Source organism: Mya arenaria, chromosome 6 (genome assembly GCF_026914265.1).
Source record: "Mya arenaria isolate MELC-2E11 chromosome 6, ASM2691426v1".
NCBI lineage: Eukaryota > Metazoa > Mollusca > Bivalvia > Myida > Myidae > Mya > Mya arenaria.
Window position 1 is genome coordinate 57415257 of NC_069127.1, and position 22078 is coordinate 57437334.

Sequence of the window (22078 nt, forward strand, 5' to 3'; positions counted from 1 at the left end):
ACCTTAACACAAATTGTGAAATTAACTTGATCCTGATATAAATGAGTTAAAATTGTTGGAGAAAGTGAGACCAGTGGTCAAGATCTCTAGGTCTAACAGTCGAGAGGTCCCGTGATCGAATCCTGCAGAAGTTTTAAATTTCTTTCACAAATTTAAAAAAAATAATTTCATTTTTAACTTTCATTCGTGCGTCATGATTTCAAAAGTTTTCAAAAATGATTTGTAAGATAAAAGTCCAATACCGCATTATCTTTAACGTGCACGTATTTCAATGAGGTTATTGTCTCTTTGAAAATGAACAAACGTCCCAAAACAACTTAAACAATTGAATGGGGGGAGCTGGTTTGTCCCCTGCCGCCACAGCCAACGCCCCCTACACCCACACCGTAACCCCACCCCCTGGATCCGTTAGTGTTATTGATGGATATGCGGACTATTCATATGTCCAATAAACAATGACCTTAGTACCATTAATAATTTATCAGAGTCGTGTTTTTTTATTCCCTTCCACGTGCAAGTTAGCAACCAATAAAACAATATATCTGAGTCATTTATATGGCCAATTGCTCAGAACATTGTTCAATTTAACAACGGTGTTCATGGGATCCTTGTTTACTCTCAAATGTTAGATTCCCTCAAAGTGTCATGGACACCCATGTAACCTACGGTACTTTTCACAAATATTGAGAGAATTGCTTTTATTGAAATATATCAGCACATACTAAAATATTTCACCTTTAAAAGTTAACGAAGATACTGTTGACAGCGTCATTAACTTTAAAACATTTCTGAACAAGCATCCCATAAATATAGCGAGCGCATATTATTATTCATGTACATACAACAGTTAAATGTAAATACATTATTCATTTCTTTACACACTACACTTCATAAATATCCATCACTGTCAGTCTGTCTTACATAACACTGATATTCCCGTCAATAGTGTCTAATAGACACCATTCCTTCCCATACCGGAAACGACGGACGGGCGTACGCACGAGTACTGTCAACGAAGCGGGTTACACGTGCCTGCAGCGCACGATACTTATCCAACTCGCGCATGACTCGTTGACGGAAGATCAATGTGTCTTCGTCAATTAATGGACTGTCTTCCTCATTGTCGGACATTCCGAAGGCCGTCGGTCGGTTAACGGACCCCATGCCACTGAGCGTCGTGGAGCTTCGTAAAAGAGCCGGCGGAAGTTGGGTCAACGACGATGCGCGGCGCGACAGCCCTTCCGGTGCAATGGACGGCCGCCTTCCATTACTGGCGCCTCCGTCAACTATGGAGCTTCGCCGTTGCATAAAAGACGGTTCTAAAACGAACGCCGCCGACCCGCGCCGTTTCTTTTCCAACCGTCTTTTCATTAGAGAGCAAGTTCCGTCGGTATATTCGTCATTTTCACCGACCTCATCTGTTTTGTCTTTGATCATCTGATCTAACGGCTTATGCTTTTTCGGCATTTCCAATCGTTTGCTTAAACTCATGCGTTGGCGCAGCTTTTTCACAGCACCAACTGTTTTTCTGACCTTGTTCATATCTGGTTCGTACTCTTCAACTAGATCCGATATTGATTCAATCTCCCTTTGTTTTCGAATTTCTCTAAGCCTTATCAGTTCATCAGCTGCTTGCTGTTTTTCTTTCTTTTTTGCCAGCGCGCGAAGAATTTCCGGAACGACTTGAGATATTTTCTCAAATTCGCCAAGAACATACGCGCCAACGGAATCGTCCGAAGCCAACTTAATATCCCTGGAACCATTAATGTCAATTTCGTCATGTTCAGGAATAGCCGGTTGGCGGGTAAACTGGTTGGTGTTTCGGGAACCAACCGTTCCACGTGGTTGCACGAAAGATGTACTTCTTGAGAATTCTGGAGACTTTGGCTCTAGGCCGCTACTTCCTTTACCCCGAGACGGGGCAGACCCTGCGGGCCTATTCCCACCGGAAGTTCCAAAATCCGACACCCGCCTGCCGCCTCTTAAGTTAGGTAACCCTTCATCAGCTCCCGGAAACAAGCCGGAAGCGATCGCCTCATTTATGGTGAGTTGTTTCTTCCGACTCGCTCGCAACTCGTTTCGCACCTTGATCCGCTCAAGATCGAGTTCCATGCCCTTGACTTTGGCCTGAAGGCGAAGAGCGGCCAGACGCGCATCCAGCAGCTGGTCCTCTTTGTGGTTGATGAATAGCATCTTCTCCAACTTCCGGGGAGGTCCGCGCCTCCTGTCGCGATGCATGGCGGCGGAGATTGGCGCACTTCGGAGAAAACAGAACAACAAATATTTAGAATAGTATATGATATAATATAATGAAAAAAAGAACATTTACAAATGAAATGATTAATTTCTCTAAGCAAAACATGCCGCCATTTAGTTATAAAGGTGTTAAAACATATAATAGTCCGTTTTTTTAAGATATCACAAGTTTATATAAAATGTATGTTTTACCTTTCTTTAAATTGCTGTTCGTCAATTGAAGTCCTTCGATTATTGACGGTTTATTGTGGAACGATTTTCAATTTAGATTATTTCAAATCAAACGTCAGCTTTCCACGTTTTCATTATTCCTGCACTGATCCATCGGATAATGCTAAGCTTGACATGTTATTTATTCTATCACCAAAATCACACAATTTCCAATCCTTTTATATACAATTTTAATTTCAGAAATTTCACCAAAACATCTTAAAAATACATTCCTGTGGCACAATCTGTCCTAGTAGTCAGACCATCACCTGACGATTCAAACTCCAATTCCATCCATATTTTGCCCAAATGTTCCAACTACCGGTGTTATATAAACAAAGGCGGAGGTTTATTAGAGGTGCGAACAGGCTCCCCATGGGTCCAACCGTCCTGGTGACACCCAACTGCCCATGTTTATTCTTAGATAATTAAATTCCAGTGACCCGACCAGGTTCTAATATTGAGGCCCGTCTTCGAGGTAACCAGTGGCGTTCAGTGAGACAATCATTAAATTGGGAGAAAAAGTGTGTGTGTGTGGGGGGGGGGGGGTGCAAGAACACTAGCACATGCATGGTGCTCTATCGACAAAGCTTACGGAGCGGCTACCTCCCCCCCCCCACACCGACACACCCACCCACCTCCATAACATTTTAGATTGAGTCTTGCACTCCTGAAGTATAGGGTGAATAGATAGTTATAGGTATAGGCCGCTATAAGCTATAATTAGGGTTATTCCTTGACCTTTTTTCTCATGGTCTGCCAATTACCAAGGAAACCGAAGCGAACAATTATTATTATTAATTAAAATGCGAGTACAGTTTTTTTACAACGTTCAAGCACATAATTATCATTCTCGCTCAAAATTAAAACCGTTTAGAACGAGTGTGTGTAAACACACACAAAAATATCTGGTGAAACTCGAACACGGGACTTCTTTGGAAAGAGGCGAACATCTATTCCACAATACAGTATACCACTATACAAATACATTCTCTGCTTTCGGAAACATATATCGAACTCCATACAAAACTGTTTCCGTATAGTTTGTGGGTGCGGAAGCTCTTTACCCCGTCATTCTCTAACAGTGTCATCTTAAAGGGTGATAACTCACTTACAGATTTTATACTGGAAACGATTTATGTTAGAAGATGTTGAGCTTGAGTTATTTTTTAACACAGACTGGACGTCCTATGTCACTTATTCATTTGAACAAATGTGTGTAAATTAAAGTATAAATATTGATATCTTTGCGCCTTTTGTCAAAATAGAGCATTTTTTTTGCCGCATATTTAAATATGTTTTATTAGAGAGCTAAAATCTGATCTTTTGATGCTGTTTTATGACCATAAAATGCATTTTGTTCATATTTTACATGTGTGTTTTTTGATTTCCACGAGACCCTTTAAAATGTTTTAAGCTTCTACCTTAATATGCTATCCAGAGTTCTACCTTATCCAGAGTGTATCATTGTATTTATTTTGTTCACAAATTATTATGTAAAATAGTGACATTTTGCAAAGAGTGATATACAATTCTTCTTTGAACACCTCTCACAAACATAATATTCATCAATTGCAAATATCAAGGAGTACAAACTCCTGCACGGGCCTCAAAGTCAACATATGAGCAAATACAAAAGTAACTAAATTTCCATTTGTTAAAATATCTGATACAAAAACGATTACCTTACTCAACATCAGTATTTACACAACTTCACTGTTATCAGAAGTTATTGAATGCTTGTAGGGAAGCATTTATTCGTTATTAATGACCAATGATATGACCGTATCTGAAACTACAAACACTGAAAACAAATATACGCTTTAGAAGTTTGTGACTTAAAAACCTTTAACTTTACTAGGATTCTAAAATACAAGAACTAAAGCACGTTCATTAATTTTTCGTTCTCTAAAACTGTTTGTGCATTTATAGAGGTCGAATCACATCCACATAATTATAGTAGTCAGGGGCTTTGAAATTCGGGACTGATGAAAATGATGAAAAGCGGTATGCAAAAACTAGGGTGGGGTGGGGGCTGGGACGTCAACCTCATTATAAAGCGGGCGAGATTTTGAATTTCCCCGTAGAATCGGAAAGATTTAAGCAGATTATTACATTGAAGGAAAGTCTAAATGAAGTTGATGTCCATGAATGATGATGCCATGACTGGCAAGGATGACTGCTACGGGTGCAGCTGGGGCAGCTTCTGTTGTTGTTGGTGTTGTTTTTTCTGCTTTTACCACCACTGCTTCTGCTGATGATGACGGTGGTGGTGGTGATGATGGTGGTGAAGATGATGACGGTGGTGGTGTTGATGATGATTGTGATGTGGTGATGGTGGTGGTGGTGGCGGCGGGCGGCGATGGTGGTGTTGTTAAAGGTGATGATGATGATGATGATGATGATGATGATGATGATGATGATGATGATGATGAGGATGATGATGTATGGGAGGTAACTAGAAGCAAAATATAAAAAGTGTTTGAGTGTTGTCTGCTTCCCTAAGTCAAGCGTCTGGTGACTTTGACCAGATCGGAAGAAGCTTTACGCGGAAATTTTGATTTGTAGATGTTAGTAAATAAAGTAAGTTTGCTGTATTTCTAGCTCTTTATGAACGATCTATCTTTTAATGAAAGCGAGTTAACTTGTAATTTGTATCCTATATAACAAACACTGCCTTGATTACAGTACATTTTAATTTACTGTCGCTTAAATGTTCCAAAAAAAAACCTCATTTTTGACACTGACAGTCTTTCTCGTTATCAGTTAAAATGAACTTTAAATATTGTGATTAAAAGTATATAGTGTAAGGCCGTTTTTTCATGTTCACATGATCTGCAAACTGCCGATGAGGTCCCGGTATGTTAAGACAAGTTGTATAAAACTGTTGCAAGTGTTTGGTCGATTCATTGATTTGATTGTGTAAGTTCTGTGCTCGGCAATGTTAGTGGACACTGACACATAATGCACCAGTCAATTGTAACCATGCCCACCCCCCCAGGTCCGGGGGTATACGGGGGATAGCCGGGGAAATGGGCTGTGTTTTTACCTTCCATGAGGCCCCGCAGTGCCGGGTGAATGTGGAGGTTTTGTCTTCGCGCCAAAAATTGCAGGGAATGGGCCTTACCTAAGGTGGGAATTTTACTAGCAGTTCGTCCCTGCAGGGCGGGGATTATACCCGGGCTTGGCTGGACCAAAAGTCAAAGTCCCTGTATTCCCCGGATCTGGGGGCCGTGGTTACAATTGACTGGTCATTAGCGGACAGTATTTGGTTATTAAAACATAAAGAAACACTTCATGTAAAATTGAGGGAACTCGAATGCATACAAACATATTTCATAAATCAAAACATACATGTTTTTCTTCATTTTTTTTTAATATAGCCTATTTCATGATTGCATATTAAAAATCTGATGTGATATTTGACTATTGAAATAAAATAGTTTCAGTTGTTATTTCCACATCAAATCAATGAGTTTCTGAATTATGGAATATGATTTCAGTTTAAAATTCAGATGCGAATGACAGAAGCGAACAGAATGCACAAGAAATACTGGCCTTGTACGCATGAGTTAGAGAAAAATGCAGGCATAATCAATTTTTTTATTTTATGTCATTCCAATGATGAAATTATGCCAATTTAAAGACTATGGCCCACCCCTTGCCATAAATAATGGTGTTCAGGGAAAAGTTTTTATCATTTGAACATTTTTATTGTTCTCTGTTACTCCACAACTCTCGACTGTAAATCCCATGCCAAATTCATCAAGTAATATATATAGCTTAAATTCCATTTCATTTTAACAAACACAGCAAATATTACAGTTCGTCATAAAGAATTACCTTTTACATGTCTTCATTGTTGACACCATGTTGGTAAACCTCACAGCAGGAAGGCACTTTCTGCACCTGGCGATCTTTTCAAACCTTATTTTAGATTTCAAATTTAATTTCAATGTTTTTTTCCTGACGAAACATGTAGCCAAAAGGTCATTTAAGTGTTTGATATTGATTTAAACTTATTGGATAGCTTCTGATATTGTATAAATCGGGACCAATGGTCATGCTTAAATTGCTGCTCTGCATTTGTCATTGAATAAACAGCAGGGAGTATTGACAAGTGCTCATATCGGAAATCATAAAAAAAACTCATAGGCATCTGTTTATATGGACTAAGGGCTGAATTCAGAACAACCACTCTCACTCACACTCAAACCACATTCACGTAAGGGACACTCAAGTGATCACTTGAGTGGGACAAGGGGAGTGACACTCAAGTGGTCTGTTCGTATTCACTGGCCTCACTAACACTCCACTTTATCAATGGCCAATACAGTTCATATACATTAATATGTTCATAATCATATCGGATTATCTGTTTGATTGTGGGAATGTATACAGTATACAATGTAAACATATGTTTATTTGAGATTTGTGTACCTCATTGTTAGAAATGGTGACAAACAAGGGACAGTATCATTCTTAAACTGATGATTGTCTAGGAATGCTATTTCCCTTATGTGTTGCAAATCTCTGATATATTCTATATTTTTAATTTGTCATGTACATTTATTACTCAAACTTATCCAATTTGTATTCATAACCAGTCCTCGAGGACGGTTCAAGTGGCCTGGCTGTGCACTCACAAATGTCCCACTCAAACGAAAACACTGGAGTCTCACTCACACCTGTGAATATGGATAGACCTTTCACCTAAACATATCTGAACCATTATGTGATGTGACAGAGGATTAACTCATCAAGTGTGAGTGAGAGTGGTTGTTCTGAATTCAGTCCTAGGTTCATCCCTGAAAGTGATCCTGCTCAGATTAGTAATTTAAAAGAAAACCTGCACAAAAGTGTCACATTTCCTATATTTGGATGGATTGAAATTTTTTGGTGCCATTTTTCTGCCTTCTATAGGCTGTTTCCTCTTGTGAAAAAGAGTTCATTTTCCCCAAAATTCATGATATTTTCCCAATTCAATAAATACAGATTCTGAGAATAGCTTTTTTACAAAAAAAGCAATGAATTTCGTAAAAAAAAGAAGAACAAAATCTTGATAAGACTAGCTCTTTTACAGCGTAATGTATGCATAAATAAAGTACAAACTTGTAATTTGCTATCATATTTGCTATTTTAGCATGTCACTTTGTATTTTTCCCAAAGTCGAAAAAAAATCCCAATTTGTAAGGAACAGGTGGTGAAAATAATTCCGCAAAAAACACTGCGGCTAGGAAAAAATATAAACTAGTAGCCCAGTGGTCAAAATTAACATAAGCCCACTAGCCCTGCACTGGTAAAATATGTTTCAGGCTTGCTCAAATTCTGAATTTTTAATAGCAGGGCTTGTTAAAAAATTTGATGCCAAGCAAAAGTATAAGAATTCGGGCTTGTTCATCTAAAAGTCTAATTTCAATGACTGGTAGCCAAATGTCAATGAACAGAGATTCAGAGAACTTATCCTGCCAAATTCCATCAAATTTTCTTACTGTTGCTTTTTATACGACTTTGTGAGTCAGTGTGAGTTGTTCAGCTGAAGTGCAGAGACAGCCATGATATGACTTTGTGAGTCAGTGTGAGTTGCTGACTTGAAGTGCAGAGACAGCCATGATAGGACTTTGTGAGTCAGTGTGAGTTGCTCAGCTGAAGTGCAGAGACAGCCATGATATGACTTTGTGAGTCAGTGTGAGTTGTTCAGCTGAAGTGCAGAGACAGCCATGATAGGACTTTGTGAGTCAGTGTGAGTTGCTCAGCTGAAGTGCAGAGACAGCCATGATATGACTTTGTGAGTCAGTGTGAGTTGCTCAGCTGAAGTGCAGAGACAGCCATGATACAACTTTGTGAGTCAGTGTGAGTTGCTCAGCTGAAGTGCAGAGACAGCCATGATATGACTTTGTGAGTCAGTGTGAGTTGTTCAGCTGAAGTGCAGAGACAGCCATGATATGACTTTGTGAGTCAGTGTGAGTTGTTCAGCTGAAGTGCAGAGACAGCCATGATATGACTTTGTGAGTCAGTGTGAGTTGCTGACTTGAAGTGCAGAGACAGCCATGATAGGACTTTGTGAGTCAGTGTGAGTTGCTCGGCTGAAGTGCAGAGACAGCCATGATATGACTTTGTGAGTCAGTGTGAGTTGCTGACTTGAAGTGCAGAGACAGCCATGATATGACTTTGTGAGTCGGTGTGAGTTGCTCAGCTGAAGTGCAGAGACAGCCATGATATGACTTTGTGAGTCAGTGTGAGTTGTTCAGCTGAAGTGCAGAGACAGCCATGATATGACTTTGTGAGTCAGTGTGAGTTGCTCAGCTGAAGTGCAGAGACAGCCATGATAGGACTTTGTGAGTCAGTGTGAGTTGTTCAGCTGAAGTGCAGAGACAGCCATGATATGACTTTGTGAGTCAGTGTGAGTTGCTGACTTGAAGTGCAGAGACAGCCATGATAGGACTTTGTGAGTCAGTGTGAGTTGCTCAGCTGAAGTGCAGCGACAGCCATGATATGACTTTGTGAGTCAGTGTGAGTTGCTGACTTGAAGTGCAGAGACAGCCATGATAGGACTTTGTGAGTCAGTGTGAGTTGCTCAGCTGAAGTGCAGAGACAGCCATGATATGACTTTGTGAGTCAGTGTGAGTTGCTCAGCTGAAGTGCAGAGACAGCCATGATAGAACTTTGTGAGTCACTGTCACTCTTGAGAATATTTGTTTAAGTAAAGTTTTAAGTCAAAATGTTGGTACCGGGTATTTGTTTAATATGTCATTTCTTATTCATATTATTTCAGATATGGATCGTGGTAAAGTGAAACCAACCTTCTTCAATGAGCTACGCTGTCTTGGAAGAAATGTGGAACGACAGACAGACTCTCTGAAGGCCAAGTTTGGCCAGACTGACAGACAGTTTTGCTATCCTTTGGTTATAAAGAAGGTCACAGATACAAAACAGAGCGCCAAAGCATTAAATGTAGGTTCAATTCTTCTGTCTAGACGTTTAAATAATTTTTACCATGATAATGCCACCATCCATAAATAGTTTGCTTGGCCTTGCACAACCCATTCACATAAATACCTGTGACTTAATTTTTTTTTAAGCTTCTGAGATGGTCTGATTTTTTTCTCCGTATTTGTTTACGGAATAAAGGGGTTGGAAATAAACATAATAAGTATCTATCATGTGTTTCCGGTACAGATAGAAAAATCCGCCCCGAGGGCAAGCGCGAAAGCCGGTAACGAGGCTTGCCGAGTTACCGGCCATGCAGTGTGCCTGTGGGTCAGATTTTTCGATCCAGACCGGAAATACATGATTGATATTTTCAATCAAAAGAAATCAAACTTTTGTACATTACACCAAAAAGCGTGTGCGACGTTGTTTACTGACGTCATAAAGCGTAGTAATTTTAAATAAAGAAATAAGAAGTGGCGCGTTGTTGCGCGTGACTCATCTTACATGGGGTATGTAAGATGGGGTTTTCCAGCACTGGTCACATAACCGGAAACACACGTCTGGTATGCAAGAAAAAAAACCCTCCTACTCACAACAGCTTAAGATGTTGGTAGGGAAACATCTAGCAAACGTTTTTATAAGTTGTGGCCTTCAGTATAGTTAAATTAACTTACAGCCAAGGTAAAATGCATGACTTGTTCATTTCGAAATATATAAAAAAATATGTTATTTGTACTCAGCAAGTAATAAATCGTATTTGGTTGATGCACTCTTACTCCCAAATAAGTTTTACAACAATAATACAAATGTTTAAATATTCCAAAAAGGATGAATAAATGTCAAAAACAATGGTTCTTATGAAGGATACCTAGTTTAATTTGAAAGAAATGTGCATAAAACAAAGTATTTCTTTCTTATAAGACTATATAGTGGACCACAGTAAATCTTTCAGCATTGACCAATCATTTAATTTTTTTGCGTTTTCATTTACACAGTTAAACTCATGTTATCAGTAATTAATATTTCCCATAAATGTATTATTTAGTAAGTAGTTAAAAGTTTACCAGTCAAAATTTATGTTTTTTATACATGTGTATGTATTGATTTTGAATAAGAGTGTCGCTTTCATGGCAAAAAAATAAAAGGTAGGTAGGATGGGTTATTTTGATTTGAGTAAAGTTGTGTCATATCTTTTTCACTCTAAAAATGATTTTGTCTTGTATACTATGTCAGGATTTGCGATTTGTCCGCATATTTTCGTGGTTATAATGGCTTTAGGGACAGAAAACAAATATTTAAATGTTTTGCTTTTAATTTGAAGTCAGTAGACTTTTTAAAAAGCAAGCTTTGCTTCTGCATCAAGGTGCTTCACTCCCTTTCAACCCAATTGGGGGCCTAAAGCACCCCAAGCCCATCACCAAAATGGTTTCAAACTTTCAGCCCTTCAGCTGCCAAGTCAATCACACCCCAAATAGCCACTTGACATTTTATGCTTTTCATCCTGAATTAAGTTTAACATTGTCATCAGTGACTTTGAAATTTAACGCACATTTTGCCTGATCGCATGGCATAACTGTAGCTTGTCTGGTTTTTGAAGATTTTTTTCAGGTATTGTGACTGTGAAAGTCCTGTTTGTGTTATAGTAGTGCAAAAACTTGGCCATAAAAAAGATATTTGAAAGGATCTTGGAACACATGTTGCCAGAGACAATGCACACTTGTTTACCAAGGTCCATTACTCTGACTTACATATTGGATGTCAAGTAATGCCCTTTTTTGCTTAAAAAAATGAGAACAGTCTAGCGTTGCTCGATGACAGTCTTCTTTCCTCAAACAATCTTATTCATCAATATAAACTGAAAGAAATAATAAATAAATTGGTGGTGTAGTGTTATAAATGAATACCAGTGTAGGAAGGCCAATAACTCTTGTTTTTAAATTTGTATTCTTCCATCTTTCTCGGAAAAGGTCCAAGAAGAACCCCAGAAAGTGGGAGGGGGGTTAGGTGCATCTTGAGGAATGTTGAGTGCTGCAACAGCTTTTCTCAGTAGTCATCAGGAAATATATTAATCACAAGTGTAGGAAGGCCCATCACACTTGATTTTAAATCTGTATTTGTTCCATCTTCCTTAGAAAAAGGTCCAAGAAGAATCTCAAAAAGTGAGAGGCGAGAATATGCATCTTGAGGAACTGTTGAGTGCTGCAACAGCTTTTCTGAGCAGTCAACAGGAATCCCTAACACAGACTGAGGAAATGTTCTGCCAATATGGTTTTCATCCATGGAGTAAGTATGCCTTTGTTATTAATGATTGAAGTAAAATACCTAGAAGTTTTAGATTGATCTTTACAATCCTTAATGTCTTCTTTAGGTTATACCTCAAGTCTCGTGATTTTAGAAGTTTCTATGATTTTTTCCTTGTTTTTCTTACTTAAGTCAAAATCTAAGGTTTGTGAACACATACCCAGGCTTTCAAGATGTCCGGATTGTTATTAAAACAAAATATAACTAACAATATATCTTCTTGAGTCTATTTTTTCGGCTCTTAGCTCCCCCATTTTTCCAAGAAAAAAAGTTAACGGCTATTGTGATTGGTTTGATGTGGTCATCAACTTTAATTAAAAAACTTTATTATGGTCATGAATAAAAAAACCCTAAAGATACTTAAATGAAACTTAGGGCTATTCCATTTGAACATATAACCCTCGGGGTGGGGGGGGGGGGAGGAAGGCACTTTTAAATTATGCCACCCCCCACAGAAACAAATTTACCCTTGTAGGGTCCAAATTAGCGAAAAAAGACACCCACCTGTATACTATTTAAATAATTTCTTTTCCCCTGGGGGTTTTATGTTTTACTGGAATAGCCCTAAGTGCTCATGTACACATGTTGCCAGAGACAATACGCACATTTATAGCAAGGCCCATAACTCTTACTTTATTTCTTATTGAGTTATACAACTTGTTCAATGTTCCGCTCACATTCTGTTTCATTTTTGTTTAATTCTATAATATTACAGAGAAGCCAGTAAAGACAGAACAAGGGATGGATGGACCTTCACCAGAACCAACTGAATTTCAGCCCGAGTGCCTTACTGATACGGACAAAGATGAAGATACAAATCCAACAGCGTATGTTTATATTTATCTGATTCGTTACTTCTCTGATTGTCTTTTCATGTGCAAAGAGACATTGTGGGGCTACATAGTGTCATAGCTTCAAAGAAGAGGGGTATATTGCTTTGTACATGTCAGTCCGTCCGTCCGTCTGTTGGTAGACGGAAGCTTGTCTGAGTGATACCTCGACAATTCCTGGACCTATTGTCATCAAAATAGACATGAAGGTTGGGCCTGACCATAAGATGACCCCTAGTGATATAAGGGTTGATTAGGTTAAAGGTCAAGTTCACAGTGACCTTTAACGCTAAAAGGTGGTCAAAACTTGTTCAAGTGATAACTCAACAATGCCTTCACCTAAGGCCTAAAACTTGACTCAGACGCTGGGTCTGACCAGTAGATGACCACTTTTGATTTTAGGGGTCAAAGGTCAAGGTAACAGTGACCTTGAACGCTAAAAGCTTGTCCAAATGATAACTAGACAATGGGTAGATTTTTGGTCCTCAAACTTTACTTGGAGGGTGGGCGTTAGCAGTAGATGACCCCTATTGATTTTAGGGTCATCAGGTCCAAAGGTGACCTTCAGCACAAAAAGCTTGTCTAATCTATAACTGAAGAACGCCATCTTCATTCTAACTACATTGGTATGGCATCATTCTTACCTACTATCCTCACCCTTTGCATGGTCATCATCTTAACACTGCCTCAAAGACATCCAACGTCAATGACATATTTAATATTTCATTCAATTGTCCAAATATTCCTGACAACATGGGGCTCAGGGGGGGGGGGGGGGGGGGGGGCACAATGTTTGACAAACATCTCTTGTTAAATTATAATTGGTTTGTCCAATCAATAACTTTAGAGGCCAGTGTCTGATCATCACCAAAGTCGGTCAGAATGTGTATTGGCATAATATCTTGGACAAGTTTGATAACCAGTCATATCCCTCTAGTTACTTGACTCTAGTGTTATCACCCTTTAATCAAAGATATTACCAAAATTGGTCTTGTTTGAGCAATAACTTTGTCCAATAATCACTAAATTTGGTCAGAATGTGTATGTGCAGAATATCTCTGTCAGATTAGATAACCAGGTATATCTCCAAAGTCACTCAAGAGTTATGACCCTTGATTTGGCAAAAAATACAGTGTCCGCACTCTAAATTTGGCTTTCCGTAAAACCAATTTTCACCCAACGTGTGGTGTCCTTATACTAGAAGGCATATTTTGCAACAGTTGGCACTCTTATTTGAGTTTGTAATGACACAGCCCTGAAAATGGTAATTCACATGACTATACCACTTGAAAACTTTTTTTGCAATGAATTTCAATTCTTTAAAACCAATTTAAAATAATTAAAAATAATTAATAGAAACATATGGTACTTTAAATGTCTGGTCCTTTTTCTTCAGTTTCTTACCAATTATTGTAAAATCTGAGTTTTTTTATCAAAAAGTTGGAGTGGGGATTTTGGACAAACGTACGTGAAAGGATGGGAATCCCCAAAAAATTTTGGTCTAAGTTTTCTTTGGCTGAAGTCCAATTAAAGGTTATATTTCGATATTGCAAACATTTCTGATGCAACAATTTTCCAGTAATAAGCAAATATCACATATTTTCTTGATGTCTTCTTACATTACATGCTGTGACAGCTGCTAGACGGAGGCATATTATTTTAGCAGCAGATATGCATATTGTTATTGCATAAATAGAAAAGATTAATTAGATGGGTTCGTTTAAAACAACTTTTATGTAGGAAGATTTCTATAATAGAAAACAACATGGTTACAATTAACGGGTGCATTAGCGGAAGACTTTTGCGTATAAGTTATAGTTCTTAAAATAATAATCAAAATAGCAACAAAGATCATAGGTACCGTTTGACCTTTGAATATGTGTGTTTTAAAAAAACCTGTATGTAACAGTACCGGTAGCTAAAATGGTCTATCCTTAGCTCATTTGATTTCAAATAAAAAATAATAATTGTGATAGCCTTTCCATCAGGTATTGGCAGTCTTTAAAAATTGACCGTTACTCAATAAAGTTTAAATTATACAAATAAAACTTGGTATGGTACAAATGTTGACTTTGGCTTTAATTATTTTAGAGTTATGCCCCTTTTCAGCTTTAAAATAACAGACGAGCATTGGCGTGCGCTCTGGTGTGCTCAGGGTTTTTTATTCCTGTTTTAAATTTTGAGCTTGTCTTGGTTTTTTAAGGAAAAGTTGAGGACATGTAACATCCTAGATACTGTCATTGTCAGGATCATCAAGCAAAAACTCATTACTCATGTAGCAGAAGGCAAACACAGCGGTCACTCAGGCTTATGTAATGACCCTCTTTTTTCGACTGAAAAAAAGAGCCTTGACATCAGCTTGCTGTTCTCATGTTAATATTTGTGGACACTTTTTACTTTCAGTGTTTTTTTCTGATATATGTGGGGTGATCGCAAAGTTTGTGTAAATTGTTCACAACATTTTTATTTTTATTCCCATACATCTGAAACTGTATTATCCACAAGATCAATCTATTAAGAGATAAAATATGAGGCGAAATAATAATCGGCTAACAATAACAACAATAAAGGGTATCCTTGGCAACGCATCTGGCTCTAGTCGGTGCACGATGAAATGTGTATATTTGTTATCATTCATTCACCTTAAGTAATGTAATTTTTATACTGGTTCTTATCATCAAAAATCTGCGCAAATCGTGATTCATAGTGTTCGAGAAAAAGTGAGGGGTATTATCCGGGACAGACGAAAAAACGTTGAGACAGATTGCCGGTGAACTCGACATATCTCCTTCAACTGTGCATGGGATTCTTACGAAAGAGTTGGGTATGTCGAAAGTCAGTACGTGCTGGGTCTTGAAGTTGCTGTCGGACGAAGAAAAGCAGACGTATGCAAGGTGTTCAGCTGCATTCTTGGATTGGTACGCAGCAGAAGGTGACAAATTCCTTGATAGGATAGTAACAACAGACGAAACTTGGCTTCATTACTATGATCCGGAGATGAAGGCCCAATTGTCGGTGTGGAAAACACCAAGAACACCATTACTGGGATTTGTAGTATTAAAACACCCTCCTACAGCCCTGACTTAGCACCCATGGATTTCAGGACCTTTCCCGAGATAAAAGACTTTCCTCCGTAGACAGCGCTTACAGGACGTTGCTGATTTTACATTGGCAACCTGTAGAAAAGTTTCACAACTTGACACTAACGGGTTGAGAGACATTTACCAAGTGGATCGCTAGACATCAGAAATGTGTAGCCTTGCGCGGTGACTTCGCAGAACAAGTGCGCCGTTCATTGAACATGGATGACGTGTGATGTTAATTGACATCGTTTATGTTTTCAGCGTGCGTCAAGTGACGCATAGTGACTGAGTTGTAATTGATGTTACTTTCAAACTTTTTAATGGATTTGTATAATATTTATCATGGAGTATTGTAATTCATGAAACATTATTGTGGTATATATTTTGTTTACTTATTAACCATAGAGCACAAATAACAGTACATTTACACGAACTTCGCGATCACCCCTTGTATTTGACCAAGTATTTTAAAAAGCTGATATTGTTATTAAATAAAAAAAAGTGACTATCGGTTTGTATTGGACATGCAGTGATGTGAATCTATGATTAATTGTCTTCTGTCTAAATACAAAATGATGTAAAACATTTGCATAGTGCAACAGGTTCTATCTTCAAACAATTGTGATGCATCAATATACCAGTAAAAAAGCAAATACATGTAGATGTATCAGGTATTTTCTCAATGTTTTTTTTTTATAGCTGTGACAGCTGCTTAACTGATTCAGTCCTGGTAACAACATACATATACAGCTTGTATTTGCATAAATGGAAAAGATTACACAGTTGGGGTCTTTTAAGACAACATTGATGAAATAAGGTTTCTATAATAGAAAACAACAAACGATGGCTCAAACCACATATGCAATTCTTTAAAAGTCTTGTAGTTTGAGGAAACAGTTTCGTTATGTTAGTGGAAGCCTTTTGTGTTGACCCCCCCCCCCCCCCACAAAAAAACAAAACACCGTGTATTGTACACAACCTCTGTGATCTTGATCTAATTGCCTAATTGTCTTATCAGATTTCTGATCTGAATATCCTGCTGTCCAGTTTTGGAGGTTTTATTATAGAAATGGACCCTAAATGGCACTGAGCCAATAATCAGGAAATTGGCCTCTACTGTGACATCAGTGCAATTAGCAGGAGATGCACAGCAGGGGATTGTCATGCCAAACATTCCATAACTAGGCCTTTAAAATAAAAATAGCAACATGGTATGTAGTTACAGAGTGAACTTGAAATATATGATTTATAAAAATAGGTTATGTTACCGTTACAAACTGGTCCATTTTTAGCTCATTTGTCATTTAAGTAAACATGTGAGTTGTGAAAGCCTTGTCTTCCTTGCTGGCATTGGCTGTGTGCAAAATCTGGAACTTTGGCCATAAAAACCTTTTAAGATATGTATTCTGTCACAGGGAATACAGTTTTGAGTCCAGGTCGGAGCATTTCTAAACATATATGATATTCTGCAAACCTGTGTAGTTGAAAAGCAGAAGGCGCAAAGAACATGTACTGCATTGTGAAACTTAAGAGAAATACATAAAACAGACCCTTATAAGATATTCACATAAAACTTGGAATGGTATAAATGTTTCTGTAAACAAGGCCCATAACTGTTGCTTTAAAAATTGTAAAGTTATGCCCCTTTTTCACCTCAGAATAACATACAAGTGATGGCTCTGTGGCACTCTTTATTTTGATTCTTACTTGGATTTTAAGCTTGTCTCGGCTTTTTAAGGAAAAGAGTTGAGGACATTTTATATAATTCATGACTTAAAACTTGACAGGTTTACCCTTTTGTCGATAACAGACAAGTCTTTGGCATTGCTTACGGTTCTCTTGTTAAATGACATGTAATTTAAACCTTCTTTGCCACTTCTTCAGTCCCAAGACCCCGGTACAGAATCCCCAGGGTGTTGAAAAGAGCGTTGGGCAGGAGGCCCATGGTAACCGTACACCCCAGCTCGAAGACTTTGGGCTTTCCCAGGGCACGTTGAAGTTCCTGGAGTCAGTGGCTGTGGTTAAAAGGGGGCCGACCAATAACGCTGTGCAGGAGAAGAAGCCAGAGCCTCGGTAAGTTCCAACTAAGGAGGGGGTATTGATGATCGTGGATAATGGGAAAAAAAGCATAATCAGTGGGAATGGACAAGCTTCTAAGATTCTTTTTCTATTCTATTGGGGTCCATGGAGTCTTTAAGACTGATGGTCTTTGAAACTCCATGAATTTGAGGCCCAATTCTGGCCACACTGGTTACATTTGTATACAGCTTTTCTGGAAAAATAAATGAATAATCTACTGATACTAGTAGATTCTTGGCATGTATGTACTCTTTTTTCTCATAAATGCAAAATTAAACACCTGTTTTACCAAAAAGTTTCAACACACTGCAACTCAATTTGGTTCGTATGACTCACGTGTAGAACCAATGACATCATGACTATAAATAGCAGCCAGTTGGCATATGAAAAGTTATTCTAGTCAGATTATTCACGACTGACAAGTATAAAGCTAGATATGTCACCTTTAAAATTGATGATGAATTTAAAAAGTATTTTACACACATTTTTATTGACTTTGTTTTTCTTTGGATGCCTCATTTAAGAACTTTGTATTATTAAGATAAGACATGGTTGCGATTGTGCATTTGGCGCAAAACATACTTACCATAACATATATGAGTAGTACCGGTAGTGTACTGCAATCGTTGACAATACACCTCAGTATGTATGACTGTCAAACAATTCAAATAATGTTGTTGTTGTTATTTTTTAAGGAGAGCTCATGACCCAAATATTCCGTCTTTTTTCCAACACAATGGGATTATAACGACGCCTAGCCTGACCCGGGACCTTGGAATTATGGATAGTACCATCAACCATGCAGGTACATGTAGTCTAAGAAAACAGTAATGAATCTTTCAATCAGCTAAGAAAACTTCTTTTATTGATAATTTTTGATAAAGAAGCACTTAAAGATGCGCTCTTACTCCCAAATATGATTTACCACACTTAATAATATTGTTTTAGTATTCCAAAAAGATGAATAAATATCAAAAACAATAGTTCTTATGAAGGATACTGAGTTTAATTTTAAAGAAATGAGCATAAAACACGGTATTTCTACCTTATGAGACTATAGTATAATACAGTAAATCTTTTAGCATTCACCAATCATTTAATATTTTTGCGCTTTCTGCTATTATACAGTTACAGTTACCATCATGTTATCAGTAATTAATATTTTCCATAAATGCATTATTTAGTAAGTAGTTAAAGGTCTATCAGTCAAAACTGATATTTATTATACATGTGTATGTAATGAGTTTCAATAATAGTGTCACTTTAAAATATGTATCTGGTATGCCTTACTTTGTTAAATGAAGGCACTAAAACTCATATATGATGCATTTAAGTTATCTGCTGTGACTTGTTTTTTAAACATGTGCAGGATTTTTTCCCCAATAATTTGAGAATGACACATACCCTCTTTTTAACTAATTATTTGTAGCTTTATTAATAACTTCAATAGCAATCTCAGATAGGGAATTTTCATTCAAAATTTTAGGAACAAATATTTTTGGCATAACAGCTTTAAAAGTCGCTCTATTCATTTTGTCTAAATTTTATAGCTTTTCGGTTGATTTTTTTTCCCTTTTCATTTTGAAAATAAGGAGGTTAGAAAGAAGGAAATAAAAACAACAAAAACCCTTACCATATAATTTTCTTAAAATTTGGGTCGGCTTAGGCAAAACAAAGATTTTTTTTAATTGTGGTTACATGGTGAAATTATATAGAAACCTATTAACCTTAATAAAAACCAACCTACAGTAAGAACTTTGGTAAAAACTTTCCTATTTATATTTTCATTACTTTTCCAACAGCCCTCGCCAGCCCAATAATCTCCAGCCAATCTTCAGGAGACAGCTGGGAGTTTAACAAACAGCCATTCCCAGTTTCAAATCTAAAATTTGACGAAAACAATGGCTCAGGTACTACCCCTCAAACCCCAGTACTTCGAACCCCAGGCTTTCGTGAGAAGTTCACCAACGCCCAAGCCCACAATAATTTGACATATTCCTGTGCCCAAAGTCATGAAGAGCAAGGGTATTCACACAAGCGCCCGGTAAATGTTGGGCTCTTTAAGCCAGCCACCCAAAGTTCTGTGAAGGGAAAATTGCCTGTGAAAGATGATGGATTTCCACAGAGCCCTGAGCTTACTTATAGTCTGGAGGTGAGTTGAAGCTTTATTATATTTAACAGGGCTTATCCTTATAGGCACCTTTGGCAAAGAAGACATGTTTCTGCCAGAGTTAAAGTTTTGTTGTAGTAAGCTTAGCTCATATAATACGCGATTTAAACGAAGAAGGCGCTTTTTTTTCCGGGTTCTTGTTTTGTTGTAGTTAGCAGGGCTCATATAAAAGGCAATTGGGACAAAGAAGACACTTTTCTGCAAGGGTTGTATAATAGAGAGGGCACGTTGTATTGCACTGTAAAGAATTTTAATATTTTAAATTCCATAATTGTGTTTTATTGAAGTAGTTTTAGGTTTCAACGGCTAGAGTTGCACAAGAGATTTACATCGATAAATTTGTTTGTACCTGGTACATATATTTATAATTCTATAGTTAGCTTTTAAACCAAACAGGAAATATATGTTGAACCGTGAAATTCAATTTTAAAAGGGACAGAAGGTGTGCTACCAAAAATGGGCAGGGTATAGCATCCAGCACCCTTCTATAACTCCTCAGCTCAAACCTTATTATAACCAGTATTAAAACGGGGAAAGCAAATTATAAATACCCTTGCAAATCCGATTGTAAGAAAATCTTAAAAATGAGCTTGTATTAAATTATGTTGTATACATTCAGGAAATTTCTGAGATGACGGGCGTGTTCAAAATAAACCCCGTTGCCCCTCCGCCTCCAGTTTTGTCAAGCCTTCAAAGCGGTGCTGACAAGGAAAATGCCACGCCCCCTGAGCCAGAACTACTTTCCGAGCGGATAAGCCGGATCAAGCAAGCAGACAAAATTCGAACTGTAAATGATAGTAAAACAACAGCGTTGTCGAACGACTTACCGGCTTCACCAAAATTCCTGGGCTCATACAATTTCTTGAAGAAGTGAAAAGTGTTTTTATAATCTGTGGGAAGATGTTCTATGGGGTTAGAATATTGCAAAAAATAATGGGGTGGGTTTTCACCAAATGCAGTGTTTATTTTTATGTTGTATATACATTAGTTTATAATCTATAATCCTGTGTCAATGTAAGAAAAGAGGAAGAATCTTTCTCTACTGTGATAGTTATAGTTTTTTTTAAAGGCCCCATTAAGGAATATTGGGCATATCATGGTTAGAATTTAGCGATATTATTATACACTCACATTCTTTGTGTTTTAGTGCTAACTTGCAAAATGACAAAACTCACTCGAATAATCTGTTATATGATGACATGAATTATCATTGCCTTACATAAGTTGCAGCTTCAATTTAATGCATGTATCTACATCAAAATAAAGGTGATATAAAAGTTGGCTTTTATGTCTGTTCCAAGACCTGTTGTATTACCACCATCATCAAACCCAAGACAGTAATTCAGTTAGACATAATTCATTTTACTTCTGAGTTTATCAAGCTGAAGAGAACACTTGAGGATTAAACATCTAACAATGTTGTCTGCAAATTATTTCATCATTTATTTAATCGCAGATTGATCGACGCGGAAAAAATGTCCAAAATTTAACCTCCAAATTCTTGATAATATTCATGGAAAAACCCAATACATACATGGCCTGGAGACTTATGTGCACCAATAAGCCAATGACAAAGCTGAACCATTCATTCATGTCCATAACCAGTGCACTTGCATCAGTGTGTGTCAAACCAAAACAATATTATATTGTTTTGGTTTGACACACACTGATGCAAGTGCCATTCTGATTGTTTATATATTTTTTATTTTTTTTTAGATGCTTTTTGGAGGTAAACTTTACATTGCAAAAAGGAGACTCTAGACAAGTACACTTTTGATACGCCAAACAAGAACACTTTTTTTAACATTCCATCTAGTAAAAGCAATCAAAGTAAATGTGAATTTAAAGTTTTGTGGCATGGCACAATATCTATCTCAGGTTTTAAGATAAGTATCTCTTCTCCTTAAAGTCTCCCCACTTCACCCTAATTTGACTGGTGGGAGAAGTGACCTCTCCCCAAAAAGTCAGCCATGGAAGAGCCCTAGTGGCAACAACCCGAGATCATGGTAAAGAAAGTGTCTGAAGTGAAAATGAACAAGAAAGAATAATTAAGAGTATTCTGTAGGGATATTACTACAATGTGTGCATGAACATGCATGTATTTTGATAATGTACATGGTCGTTTTACAACATTACAAAGCTAATATTGTGCGCATTGTTTTCCCATTTAAGGAAGCACCATGCCCCTATTTTGGCCCACCCTGCCCTTTTTAATT

At 37.6% G+C, this 22078-nt stretch overlaps 2 protein-coding genes across 2 annotated transcripts; one reads left to right on the forward strand and one right to left on the reverse strand.

Moving 5' to 3' along the window:
* Nucleotides 1-571: 571 nt before the first annotated feature.
* LOC128239321 (uncharacterized) lies at nucleotides 572-2835 on the reverse strand. The gene is made up of 2 exons (XM_052955925.1): nucleotides 2449-2835; nucleotides 572-2257 (listed from the first exon to the last, which is right to left on the reverse strand). Exon 2 carries the CDS (start codon nucleotides 2236-2238, stop codon nucleotides 940-942), a length of 1299 nt encoding a protein of 432 aa, XP_052811885.1. The 5' UTR covers nucleotides 2239-2257; nucleotides 2449-2835; the 3' UTR covers nucleotides 572-939.
* A 2158-nt stretch (nucleotides 2836-4993) lies between these two features.
* On the forward strand, nucleotides 4994-21125 carry LOC128239067 (uncharacterized). Its single transcript, XM_052955511.1, has 8 exons — nucleotides 4994-5049; nucleotides 9242-9420; nucleotides 11532-11682; nucleotides 12416-12527; nucleotides 17498-17686; nucleotides 18388-18497; nucleotides 19495-19844; nucleotides 20482-21125. Exons 2-8 carry the CDS (start codon nucleotides 9244-9246, stop codon nucleotides 20734-20736), a joined length of 1344 nt encoding a protein of 447 aa, XP_052811471.1. The 5' UTR covers nucleotides 4994-5049; nucleotides 9242-9243; the 3' UTR covers nucleotides 20737-21125.
* The last annotated feature ends 953 nt before the right edge of the window (nucleotides 21126-22078 follow it).